This window comes from Elaeis guineensis, chromosome 16, assembly GCF_000442705.2.
Source record: "Elaeis guineensis isolate ETL-2024a chromosome 16, EG11, whole genome shotgun sequence".
Lineage (NCBI taxonomy): Eukaryota > Viridiplantae > Streptophyta > Magnoliopsida > Arecales > Arecaceae > Elaeis > Elaeis guineensis.
The window spans coordinates 46,413,957-46,428,646 of NC_026008.2; the positions used below are offsets into that span (position 1 = coordinate 46,413,957).

Genomic DNA, 14,690 nt, shown 5'->3' on the forward strand with positions numbered 1-14,690 from the left:
AAAATTTTTCTGTCGTGTCTTGCCTGTGGACGTAGGCTTTTCAGCCGAACCACGTAAATCCTGTGTTTGTTTTTTCTTCTCTTCTCTATTTTGTGTGATTGTACGAATCTCTGTGTGCCCTATATTTGTGCTTGCTATAACACGGTGGTTACCGGTGGACGGGAATGGCTGGAGGGAGTCCATCCTTCCCGACGATGCGAGGATGACTGTAGCATTCGCCATCTTCAAGCTCGACGAGAGAAGGAACGAGTGGTCCGAGGTCAAAGACCTGGATGATCTCGCCCTGTTCCTCGGGCATAACCACTCGATGGCACTGTCCACATGCAAATTCCCCGAGCTTACGAGCAGCAGCATCTATTTCACCGGTGGCTACAGAGATGGGTACGAAATGGATCAGCGAGTCATCCATGATATCGAAGTGTTCAATTTGACAGATGAAAGTTTCCAGCCCTATGATTTTCACTCGATCGATTCTGAGTGGAATTGGCCGCCACAGATCTGGTTCCCGCCTGCTCCTTTCTCAAGCAAGCCATGATGGAGGCTCTACTGGATGATCAAGATGGCATGGTTAACGAATACGTTTATGCTAGCAGTTGAGATTTATTGCCTCCAATTTTATTGGGGTTTCTATTTAGCTGGTTGATCTTAGGATTCAGGATCATGTTAAATTAGATTAAATCTTTGACTCCATATACTACTGGACCTCTTTTAGTAAAATATAACGATTTTTTTTGTCTTTTATCAAGAAAGAGAGTGTATGATTATGTATATATTATATATATAGAGAGAGAGTTTCCTAGACCTCTTTGTAAAAGAAGCCAAACTCATTATTTTGAATTTTATTTTTTTATATATTTATTTTTTTAATTTTTTTTCTTCTATTATTATTGTTTGATTTAATTGGTGCTCTGTTGCAACTCATAAATTCAAGCATGTGGGCTAGTCTAGGTCAAAAAGTTTTAAAAATAAAAGCAAAGGACCAATTTTTGTGAACGTCCAATTAGGTCAACCCCATTTCATTTTCACTAGTTTGATAAAAAAAAAAATTCTCAGACCTAAGCTACAGAAAAGTAAATATAAATATGAAATGGACACACACACACAAACGGTTTCATTCCGCATAACCAAAATCTTCCAAGGTTCAAATGCCATAAACTTGAATAAAAAAGATCAAAAAAATTTTGCACATGCACATATGCAAATTTCATTTTTGAAAAAAAGAAATCCTTCGGTGAAAGGCCCTATTACAATAACTATCCCCATAAAGTAGATTTCCATAATCCGAACAACCCTCTCCTGTTTTCTTCCTCCCTCCCTATTATTTTCCCTGGCGACCCGCTTGTTCCTCCCGAGTGCCCCTTTCTTCTCTTTGATGGCGGACAACGATTACTCAGCAGTGCTGGAAAATGGATCTACTTGATGCTTGGCTTGTGCCAAGATATCTGGGCGGTAAACTGCATGCAGATTTTGAACTGCTACAGAAATGAAAAGGCATTGTGAGCCGGTAAGTCTAAATTTGTTATTTCTTTTCATAAATTTTCTCATAGTTTTTGAAGTTCTTCATTTCTGATGTTATCCATGTTTTCTTGATGCTCTTCTTGGCTTTTGTCTGGTGTTATATAGTGTTGATGTAGGATTTCGTCTCGAAGTCGGATCTGTTGGAGTTGGACGACAATGATAGGTTGGCGATGATGATGTGCAAGAAAAGTCTCGAACCAAAGATTGCTCCGATGAGAATCTTTGATACTCAAGTTAAAATTCTGACAACAAATAGGAAGAAGGGGAGAGAGGAGATTTCGTACCTTAGACATCCTTATAGGCAGAAAGCCAGATTTGATCGTTATTGAAGAAATATATTTGTTATTTCTTCTTTATCTGCTCTGTGGACAACTGTATATCGGGATCGTTTGAATTTTAAATGAACCGCAGCATTTGAAAATCTTGGAGGATCAATCTTTCTTTTATATGCTTTACGGCTTCGGTCAGTACAAAATCATTTCCAACATATAGATTTTCTGAAGTTAGGTTTCTCGATTTTCTATATCCATTCATGTTGCTCATGTTATCTAAGTTAGGTTTCTATAATTTGTGTTTCTGGATTTCTTGAAGTTTTGATTAATTCCGAATTTTCTATTTTCAGATCTCCTTTTAATTGATTACAAATTTATAATTATGAAGGTAGGAGATAGGATTGTATTTTGGCATTTAATTCTGATTGCAATTTATATATTACCAAATTATTTGTAACCTATAACGTACTGATATATAGCCTACATTATAATTTGGTTATAAATGCAAAAGACTGAAATCAATAGCCTACATTTCAATAAAAAAAAAGTTGTATGAATTTATGGTTATAATTTGAGTAGTCTTTTTTTATATTTTTTAATAAAAATATATTTCTAATATACTTAGATCATTATATATATATATATATTCTTTTTCTTTTTTTTTTTTCTTTTTTTCTTTTTGTTTTTTTTTTGTGCGCAGCTCCATGCCAAAGATTTTCCTATGGGCAATGTCAAAGCCGCTTTTGGACTGAAGTCTTCTCCATGTTGTATGCACCAGTTGCAATTGGACCATGCTGTGGATACGCTAATGCCCTTTGTATTTCACCAATTCTCAATTGCCTGCTATCAACCCGAGAAGACTATTCATCTTCAACAAGAGCACAGGAATCACTGAAACTATTGCACCAAAATATACTCTGGCCTGAATCAAAAACTATGATATCTTCTATCTTATCGTATCTTATCTTGTGATATGTTCCACAAAATACAGATATTTTTGCAGTGACATGAATTTTTTTGTGTGCTCAGTGCAGAAATTTTTGTAGTGACATAATTTCTTTTTGATATAATTCTATTACATGAATTTTTTTTGATGCAATTCTGTGACATGAATTCGATATGGAGTTATAGTTGTATTACCGTAACAAAGGAACTGTTTACCGAGATCCATGATAATATAGTTGGAATGTGTTCATTTAAAAATGGCTACCTATAGCATTGCAATAATGATTTTGTACTTTAAGCTTGGGCTATAAGCTTATGGCCTTATCAACCTGTTAATCCTTGTGGGCTATTCTGGTTTGTATTTGCTGTTTCATTTGCAGCTTATTTATTTTTGGAGGGTCATGTCTACCTCTACTAGAGTTTGGATGGCTATGTTTCCTTGCAGTTTTTTTATTTCTCCGATTTTCTCTTTCTTCCTCTTATATTCTATGTGTCTTTTGTCTGATTATAATTATAATTTTTTTCTTATAGTTTCTGTATCTTATAAACAGTTTTTACGTTCTTCTGCTTTCTAAAAAAGAAAATTTTTTGTGCACTACGGATGATGTAGAAAATTCGACATGAAGTGCACCATCTTATCCGATTGATCCACATAGTCATCACTTTCCAACATACATTTAATGCCTGTAGATCATTTTTTTTGTTTAAAAATTTTGTATGACGAAAATATCCATACTCTTTAGTTATGACACCCCTTCATAAAAATTATGACACTCTTATACTTTAGAAAAAATTATGATACTCCTTCTTAAAAATTATGACACCCCTTCATAAAAATTATAACACCTCTATGAAGGAGGAGTGTCATAATTTTTATGAAGGGGTATCATAATTCTATGAAAGAAGAGTGTCATAATTTTTATGAAAATGTACCATAATTCTGTGAAGGGGTATTATAATTTTTTCGGAAGGAAAGGAGTATCATAATTTTTGTGAAAGATGTCATAATTTTTAACAAGAAGTATCATAATTTTCAAAAAAAATATTTTTATCATTCAAAATTTAAAAAAAAAATATAAATATAAATATTAAATATGCATTAGAAAGTGATGACTACATGGTCCAATAAGACAATGTGGTGTGCTCCATGTTAGATTTTCTACACCGTGGGTGGTGCACAAAAAATTTCTCTTCTGAAAAAAGAACTTTGGGCCGTCATCTCTGCAAGCCTATAGCTAGCCACAGGATCACGTTAGCCTTCTCTCGTGCATAAGAGAAACTACTGCATGCGCCAGGTGTAAGTGAATCAGGGCAAATCTTAAAGCATATACATGGCGGAGAGCGTGCAATCACGACTTGATGAAATACAAGGAGTCGCATGGCGTGTTATCCACCATGGGATTTGCACGGTCCACTTGCACCAGGTGCATGCACGAAGCCACTTCGAATCATCCCATGGGCATCATACTATCAATTTTCATTATTGGTGTGCATCTGGGTCAGATGCATCACATGACCTGGAAGGAATTCTGCATCAACAGTGTTCATCGCAGTAGCCAAACGATTAACTCAGCACATCAAAAATCTGGACCCATCAAATGTGATGGCTCATTGCTCTTTGCTCCGTCTAGCACGCATAGAGGGTTGGAAGAACTATAATATCCTTGTCGAAGGCGATGCATCATACACGTTGGATGGGCCCCATCGGGGCTTGTCAGACCGTGTCCTTGGGCTTTCGGTGGTTGGAGGCAGGCCTTGGCGTACGATCAATTGCTTCTTGTTCCGACACATTACCCACTCCTATCATGCTTCCCCACAACCTAAGCCTCAATTGGTTCTTCGAATAATCCTTATATCTAAACCGTCCATTTGATTCCCTCTCTGATTTGAGCTCCCAAACATGCTTGACAATTAGAATTTTTTTAAAAATATTATTTTTTAATATTTATTTTTAAATCTATCCCTTCTTCCATTTTATTTTCAAACATACGGCACGTGGGCTGAGTTGGCATGAAGATAGTCAAACCACATGTTGAACTTGCGATTTTGGATTTGAAATCACATGTTCAACATATGATTTCAAGTGATGTCGTTTATCATAACAAAAAACTTAAAATTTAAAACTAAAATCGCATGTTGAATATGCAATTTCAGTTTTTATTTGAAATGAAATCGCATCTTCAAGATGTGGTTTTATTCTCCTTTTTTAGAAAAATTACATGGACACCCCCTTAAGTTTACCTCAATTTCATTTATACCCCCTCAAGTTTAAAATGTTTCAATTAGATCCTCTAAATTATTGAAGTGTATCAATTGTTCTTTTCGTCTATTTTCATTAATGGAATACTATCACATGATCCTCACATGATGTCCTTTTTTTTGAAATTACAAAATTACCCTTGATTTCAATTTCTAGTCGAGTGTTAGCCAAAGCGCCAAAAGGTAAAATCACATGCCTCATGTGACCTATTATTTTGGATGCCCTAAATATAGAGGGGAGGAAAACAAGCGAGTCTATGGTCCTTGCTGAGAGAGATCTTCAATTAAGCCTGCCGTGGGTAGAGAAGAAAGAGTCACCATGTACGCTGTGGGTGGAGAAGAAAAAATTCATGGAAGAAAGGAAAGGTTATCGATGGAGATAAAGGCAATGGAGGGTTTCCAATTGAGCTCTTCTAGTTACACCTACTCCTGAAGTATCAATTTTTGCCATTGTGGAACCAGATCATCACTGAGGACCTCTTGGACCACCACAAATCCTGATCAACATTTTTTTGGATGTGAGATGTGTTGGGAATAGTGTCCCAAAGCCAATCGTCAGCCTGTTGACGGTTGTGCTCCTTTTGTATTAGTACATGAATTATAAATAAATAAAAGTTATTTTGGTATTTTTTCATCACAAATGTTTCATCTTCTAATGAACTCCTGTGTTGTGGTGAAGTCCTTAGGACTATTTAGACTCGACAAAGGAGGATTTGTCGCTTAGTCCTTAAACATGTTCGCGACCAAATGATACGTTGTTATCAAGGACAACAACATTTATCGAGCATAGGTCATTGTGTGCCATATGAGTTGGTTGTCCTCATAACCAAGGAGTGTAGAGACACTGGTATGGCATACAGGTGAGATGTAATGGTACATCTGCACTGAACGTGACCGACTCCGGAGCTATTTCTGCTGTCAAGATTTGCTCCAATGGGATATGGGTACAACTGTCCCTCCAACCTGAGACCGCCACAGTGACTTGCAAGCAACTCACTACACTTAGGCACTGGACTACTTGAATTTCTAATTCAGTGACGGAAGGCTATTGGGTGTAGTCAAGTACTTGACTTGTCGGTGCGTGTGTCAAGATGGGATTGACCACTCCAGTTTAGGAGCTGTGTACAGTCGTGTTTCAATTTAGCAAAATCTTGGCCAGGGTAGTCCTAGTGAGGAGTCACAGGACTAATTGAGTTGAGCACGATTCGGATGATCTCATCAGGATTGACAGTTTAACCCTAAGTCGTCCTAAACACAGGAGTCAAAAGGGATGAATTATACGGTAACCATATTCACGTAGGTTCTGAATGTTGTGATTGCGACTATTCGATCTATCCGATCATCGAGTATCATTGCTAGATGGTCACTTCGATTAGTACAGGAATTGGTTCCTGTGCTACCGGCTTAGGTTCGAACCTGCGGGGTCACACACATTAGAGGTTCCTTTCTGATCTTGTGGCTGATTATGAGTCTTATGTGTCTGGAACTCTATGATTGAGAATTAGGATTCTCTGATCAAGAGTTCCACACATTTTGGGTACCGGGGTTAAAATTTTGAATTTCAAATTTTGAATTTGAAATTTGAACTCTTTGATCAGGGTTTCATATCGATGGTCTCTGATGCCTAATTGCCTATCGGATTTGAACTCAATATTTATGAGAGGTTTAATTAGTGATTTGATCGCTAATTAACTCAATTTGATTGAGTAATTATTTTTAGATCAAGTCCAATTAAATTGGATTTAGTTTGGGTTTGACACGATTAGGTTAAGAGTTGACCTAATCGTCGACATAGTTTGGTCCCTGATTTGATCAGGGGTTGGACTTAGTCAATTTTTGATTTGATTAAGATTTTATTGAGCCTAATTAAGCCTAATTAAATTGAGTTTAATTTAATCTAATTGTACTTAACCTATTTTGATTAAGTTGGTTTAATTAAGATCAAACCACCATTCGAATTTGAATCCCTGCACCACCTTAAATCTCTGCACCCATTTGAATTCACGAGAAGAAACTTCTCATGAATTTTTTCTCACGCAAAGCCCTTCTCATGCCCACTTTTGTGCACCATATGGATGGATAAAGCTGATTAGTTAACCATTCAAATTTAAAGCGTGTTTGAATTTGAATGGATAACTTATATCTTTTGCCTTCAAGCTTATCCATCTTGTGCGCCACATAATTCACACGAGAAAAAGTTTCTCATAAAAATTTTCCACGCACAAAGAGTCCACGCCCTTCTCTTCTCACACGACAAGTGGATAGGGATGAGTTGGTTTTAGTTTGAATTCAAATTTGATTTGAATTCAAATGTGTAACCACTTATCTTTATCCTCTCACGCAGATAAGACACGTTTTGAACTGTTTTAAAAGAGATAGGGAGGTGGGGCGTGCGTAGAAAAATTCTGAGAAAGAAAATGGGGTGTGAGGAAGCCTTGTGTGTGAGGTGAAGGTCCAAACCCTTCCTTAAGAAAAAGAAAGAAAAGAAAAAAAATTGGGCGCAGGGTTTTCGGTGTGTATCCTAGGGTTTCTACCTAGGGTTTGGGAAGTGAGATTTGTATGCCACGAGTGTCGTGAGTCCACCAAATTTTAGGAAGAGATCCATCAGCCTCTCAACCAATCATGCAGATGATCTAGAGCATCCGAGGAGTCAGCACACATCGATCGAAGGAGTTCGATCAACATCAGCCATCAAAAGGGTGAAATCATGAACTAGCATTCGTGAGGAGCCGATCAGACGGGAGCTTCGTGTGGACGATCCGCAGAGGTCAGACACTAGTGTGGCTACGACGTGATGATCAGAGCTCTCCGACGGTGATCAGATTACGGTGATCGACTACCCGCAAAAGGTGATGTGTTCTGAACACAGTATAGTAAAAGTTTATTATTTCAAATTTGAATTTTAAATTTAAATGCATGCTGTTGTATCATATTTAGATCCTAGTGTAGGGTTAATTAGTATTAATTAATGAGATTAATTAATAATTTCATGATAAAATAGTAATTTTGAAAAAGTTTTAAAATTACCATTTTGCCCCTGCACTGAATTTTTGCTTCAAATGGTATCAGAGCATGGTTCTAGAATATGATATACATATGCATGCGTAGATTAAGATGTAATCTATAAGTTCAAATTTAAAATTCAAATTTTAAAATTTAAATTTTAAAATTTGAATATTAAAATTTAAAATTTGAAATTTGTTTGAAATTTTAAATTTAAAATTTAAAATTCGAAATTTAAAATTTGAAATTCGAAATTTAAAATTTGAAATTCAAAATTTAAATTCAAAGATTGAAAATTTGAAATTTGGTTGAAATCTCAAATTTGAAATTTAAAATTTAAAATTTAAAATTTAAAATTTAAAATTCAAAATTTAAAATTCAAAGATTGAAAATTCGAAATTTAAAATTTAGTTGAAATCTCAAATTTAAAATTTGAAATTTGAAATTTGAAATTCAAAATTTAAATTTTGAAATTGGTATATTTAGATATACTTGATCCAAGTAGTAAGTAATCTAATTGGGTTGGTTGCCATGGCCGTCCGGTCATAGGAGAAAAGTAAGGTTTAAAGGCCCTCTCTTCCCATTCGATGGGGTCTCCTATGGCGGTAGGGGTGTCGATGCAATTATATCCCATACCGATGAAGCAGCGAAAGGACTTAATTATAAAATTTATCATGAATGTGTTAGATTAGATCTAAAAGAAAATTCATGATTTATTTTGAGTTATTTTCTGTTATGAAATGAGCAATAGGATTGTTGTTTATGAATTGTGCTGATCCATTTATGAAATAAGTCAACACATTTGGTGAACAGAAAATAAAATCTTTCAAAATTTGAAAATTATTTTCGAAATACTAAATCCTGACCCATCAGCCCAAGTACTTAATTAAAAGAATTAAGTGTTGTCTTGTAGGTCTAGAATTGTGAATTAAGACCTAAGACAATTGCATAAACTTGTGGGTCAATGGGTTAGATGAATTAAGTCTATAATTGGGTTAGACCTAAGGTTAGCTTAAAAATGGACTAAATGGAGTAATTGGTCAAATCTAATCAAAAGTTGAATTAGATTAGGTCAAGGATACTCTAGACTCAACTTCAATAGTTGTAGTTGAATGGGTCCATGTCTTTAACTAGATCAAGATGGACTTAATTCATGGCTACGCGGTGGAGCACTATTTACTAAGTTGATCAAAATTAAAACTAATGAACCGGTTGGTGTTTAAGGTAAGTTCGACAGTTTTGACCAGTGGTTCTTAAGCGGGAGCTACTCGCATTGATTCGATTATTGACGAGTTAATGGCAAATCCCCACCACTGATCTCACTTACCTGGCCAATCTGGTAAGTTAGATTTTGATTAGATCACTTGGTGATTAGAGCTCACCCATGTCATTAGGTAAATCAGTGTGACTGATTTAGGTGCTCCTAATGCCAGCTTTAATTAAATCTTTTTTAATTTGACTTGGTGAAGTCAGTGGGAGGATTGAAATTGGTTGGATGATTTCTTCTCTACTATCCTTTAATAAAATCCTCAAAAATTATTAAGTCCCTAAAATGATTAAGTTATAATGATAACTAAGTCAATGCCTCCCATTAAGTGTGTGATAATGAGTCCATTAGTTCAATGATCATTGGAGGCCCAAAGGCCTGGTGCTCATTGGCTAATGGAATTATCATTCATAATATGATAATTTGATTGAGTCTTTCTGATGGTGGTTAGGTTGGCTGGCCAAAGTCGAGCTTGATCATTTATTGGTCTGATTCACCAAATTAAGTCATGTTAATGGTTGGACCTAACCAGATCTTTTCAGTGGAGGCCAAAGCCTACTGATTAGGTTCTGGGACAAAATCAATTACTAGAAGTTGTTTAGAGAAACAACTGGTTAAGAACCTACCCATAGATGCACATGGGTTGACCAACCAAAGTTGGGCTCGTGTGTAGTCTGTGTGGATTCTAGTACCCATTAAGGAATTAAAGTAATTTCTCGAATTGGAGGTTGAGGCTACCAGTTCGTAAAAATATTGGAAAAAACTTTAGACTAAAATCTAAGTATTTAGTATTAATTTATGTACTAATAGAGGTCTGGTTTTTCTTTATACAGCTATGGCCACTACCCTATCTCTCCGGTCATTATTAGATAATGACAAGCTCATGGGACCTAATTTTGATAGCTGGTATTAAAAATTGAAAATCGTCCTTGAGCATGAGCGGATCCTTTATGTAGTAACGGATCCAGCACCTGAGGAGCCAGCTCTGAATGCTAGTAAGGCGATCCGAGATACTTACCAGAAGTGGCTCAATGACCGCACTACCGTCCAATGTATTATGCTGGCAGCAATGAATGATGAGTTCAGCCGCAGGTTTGAGAATGCCCAGCCACAGAAGATGCTTCAAATGTTGAACGACTCCTTTGGTACGCCTGACGACGTTGAAAGGCACAAAACTAGTTGTGCCATTTTCAATGCTCGGATGAGGGATGGGGCCTCAGTCACTGATCATGTACTATACATGATCGAGATGATTGAGCGCCTAAGCAAATTGGGTTTTCCTCTGCACGAGCAGCTCGGTAAGGATGCGATCCTTAATTCCTTGTCCAAGTCCTTCCTCCCATTTCTTACTCATTTTCGAATGACAAAGCCTGCAGTAAACTACCACGGGTTGTTGGAGTTGCTGCAGAACTTTGAGAAGGATCACCAGCTCCATAAGGAGTCGGTGAATGTAGTGGGAGAGTCTTCTTCTCGTCGTCGACCCTTTGGAAAGGGGAAGAAGAACAAGAAGAAGAAGAACAAGAAGGTGCAGCCTCATGCTGGAACGGTTGCACAGGGTCAGACCAAGAAGCGCAAGCCCGACCAGAGCCAGGCGGAGTGCTTCTTTTGCAAGAAGCAGGGGCATTGGAAGAGGAACTGTCCTCAATACATTGCCTCCCTGGATCCGAATAGGCCGAAAAAGAAGTAAGGTAATTATATGATAACTCCTTGCAACTTTTTCATTTGTGATACTACTACCTGGGTATTGGATACTGGAAGTCCTTATCATATTTGTAATTCGATGCAGGGTCTGCAGGTCAGTAGGAGATTTGATGAAGGCGAGAGATTCCTGAACGTTGGAGATGGAAGCAAAGTTTCAGTTCTAGCTTTAGGAATCATGAGCCTTGTAATCAATTCTCGTAATGTAATTCTGAGTGAATGTCACTATTGTCCAAGCTTTTTATTAAATATTATTTTTGTAGGCCTTTTGGACATGTACGGTTATGATTTTTTAATAAAAGAAAATATTTACAATATTATTTTGAATGGTGTTACAATATTTGTTGGACAATTAAATAATAGAATTTACTTACTATCACAGCCTGTTAATGTGGTTCAAAACTTCGGTAAACGTCCTAGAATAGATAATGTGTCAGAAGTCTACCTTTGGCACTGTAGGCTAGGTCATATCAATAAGAACAGGATAAACAGGTTGGCTCAAGAAGAAATTTTTGAACTTGGTGATTGTGAATCACTTCCAACCTGTGAGTCTTGTCTTCTTGGAAAGATGATCAAGTCACCTTTTACTGGAAAAGGTGAGCGAGCCAGTGAACTCTTGGGTCTGGTACATTCTAATGTATGTGGACCTATGAGCTCAAGTGCAAGAGGTGGATATTTCTACTTCATAACCTTCACAGACGACCTATCGAGGTATGGGTATGTCTACTTAATGAAGCATAAGTCGGAGTCATTTGAAATGTTCAAACTATTCCGAAATGAGGTAGAAAAATAAACTGAGAAGTGTATTAAAATTCTTCGATCTGATCGAGGAGGTGAATACCTTTCCAATGAGTTTCTGACATATCTAAGGGAGAATGAGATTCTCTCTCAGTGGACTCCTCTTGGAACACCACAGCATAATGGTGTGTCTGAAAGGAGGAATCGGACCTTATTGGACATGGTTCGATCCATGATGGGGTTTGCTGGTCTGCCGATCTTTCTCTGGGGATATGCACTCGAATCGGCTTGTTACCTTCTAAATAGAGTTCTGAGTAAGTCTATAGCCAAAATGCTATATGAGATATGGATAGGACGTAAACCAGTACTCTCGCACCTTAGGGTTTTGGGGTGTCCGGCTTATGTTAAACGTTTAATTACAAACAAGCTTGGACCTAGGTCTGACAAGTATAATTTTATAGGGTACCCAAAAGAGACCAAAGGGTATTATTTCTACCTTGCTGATGAGCAAAAGGTGTTTGTCAGCCTTAAGACAATCTTTTTAGAAAAAGAGTTCCTTAGTGAAGGAACTGTTGCCTCTAAGGTCGAACTTGACGAAGTTCGACAGGTGAAAAATCCAACATATGTTACTGAACCTAAACCGAATTTGATTAGATCAGATCCGGAGCCCATTGATTATGCACCCTTAAGGCGGTCTGGTAGAGTACCACATCAACCGGACAGATACTATGATTTCTTAGTCCGGGATGGCGATCCTGTCAAACTTGATGAAAATGATGAGGATCCGATCACCTACATGAATGCAATGCAGAGACCTGACTCTGAGAAATGGCTAGAGGCCATGAAATCCGAAATGGAGTTCATGAAGGTCAATGATGTGTGGACATTGGTTGACTCACCCGAAGGAGTGAAATCCAGAGGGTGTAAGTGGGTCTTCAAGAGGAAGAGGGGCGCAGACGGAAAGGTGGAGACCTATAAAGCCCATCTGGTTGCTAAGAGATATTGTCAATGTTATGGTATAGACTATGACGAGACATTTTCTCCTGTGTCAATGCTCAAATCCATTCGGATTATGCTTGCGATAGCTGCCCATCTAGACTATGAAATCTAGCAGATGGATGTGAAGACAGCTTTTCTAAATGGAAAGCTGGACGAAGAGGTGTATATGATACAACCTGAAGGGTTTATATCCACAGATGAGTCTAAGGTATGCAAGCTACAAAGGTCCATTTATGGACTTAAGCAGGCATCTCGGAGTTGGACCATATATTTTGATAGGACGATCAAAACGTATGGCTTCGTTAAGAACAGAGAAGAGCCCTGCATTTATAAGTGGGCTAATGGTCCAGTAGTAGTATTTCTTGTATTGTATGTGGATGACATTCTCTTAATCGAAAATGATGTCCCTGCATTACAGGGAATAAAGATTTAACTGTCGTCACAGTTCTCCATGAAGGATCTGGGAGAAGCTTCCTACATCCTAGGGATGAGGATCTATAGGGATAGATCCAAAAGGTTGCTTGGCTTATCCCAGTCCACGTACATTGATACTATGCTGAAAAGGTTCAGCATGGAGAATTCCAAGAAAGGCTATCTACCGATAGGCCATGAAATTTCTCTCTCGAAAAGGGATTGTCCGATAACACCTCAAGAGAGAGAGCGTATGGGTAGGATTCTATATGCTTCGACAGTAGGATCTATCATGTACGCCATGACATGTACACGACCAGATGTGGCATACTCACTAGGGGTAGTGAGTAGATACCAATCTGATCCAGGGGAGAATCACTAGAAGATTGTTAAAACCATCCTGAAGTATTTAAGAAATACTAAGGACCAGTGGCTTGTATATGGTGAATCAGACTTGAGACTTATAGGGTTTACAGACTCTAGTTTTCAGTTTGATCGCGATGACAGCAAGAGTGTGTCAGGATTTATTTTTACCCTTAATGGTGGGGCTGTCTGCTGGAAGAGTTCCAAGCAGCACACTGTGGCTGATTCAGTATGCGAGGCAGAGTATATTGCTGCATCAGATGCTGCCAAAGAAGCGGTGTGGCTGAGAAAATTCATCACCGAGCTCGGAGTAGCATCCTCCCTTGTTGGTCCAGTTTTGCTCTACTGTGACAGCTCTGGAGCCATTGCTCGGGTGAAGGAACCGAAGGCACACCAGCGGACGAAGCATATTCTGCGCCGCTACCATCTCATCCGGAAGATCGTGGATCGAGATGACGTCGACCTTCAGAAGATCGACGGGAAGAAGAACCTGGCCGATCCATTCACTAAAGCCATTGCGGTGAAGGAGTTCAACGACTATAAGTCGAAGATGGGTATTAGATACTGCACCGATTGACTTTAGGCCAAGTGGAAGATTGCTGGGAATAGTATCCCAAAGCCAATCGTCAGCCTGTTGACAGTTGTGCTTCTTTTGTATTAGTACATGAATTATAAATAAATAAAAATTATTTTGATATTTTTTCATCACAAATGTTTCATCTTCTAATGAACTCCTGTGTTGTAGTGAAGTCCTTAAGACTATTTAGACTCGACAAAGGAGGATTTGTCGCTTAGTCCTTAAACATGTTGGCAATCAAATGATACGTTGTTACCAAGAACGACAACGTTTATCGAGCATAGGTCATTGTGTGCTATATGGGTTGGTTGTCCTCATAATCAAGGAGTGTGGAGACACTGGTATGGCATACAGGTGAGATGTAATGGTACATCTGCACTGAACGTGACCGACTCCGGAGCTATTTCTACTGTCAAGATTTACTCCGATGGGATATGGGTATAACTGTCCCTCCGACCTGAGACCACCACAGTGACTTGCAAGCAACTCACTGCACTTAGGCACTGGACTACCTGAATTTCTAATTCAGTGACGGAAGGCTGCTGGGTGTAGTCAAGTACTTGACTTGTCGGTGTGTGTGTCAAGATGGGATTGACCACTCTAGTTTAGGAGCTGTGTACAGTCATGTTTCAATTTAGCA

The 14,690-nt window shown here is 38.0% G+C and overlaps 1 protein-coding gene across 1 annotated transcript; it reads left to right on the plus strand.

Moving 5' to 3' along the window:
• The first annotated feature begins 202 nt into the window (after window positions 1-202).
• LOC140854287 (F-box protein SKIP23-like) lies at window positions 203-535 on the plus strand. Its single transcript, XM_073249840.1, has one exon. It carries the CDS (start codon window positions 203-205, stop codon window positions 533-535), a length of 333 nt encoding a protein of 110 aa, XP_073105941.1.
• The last annotated feature ends 14,155 nt before the right edge of the window (window positions 536-14,690 follow it).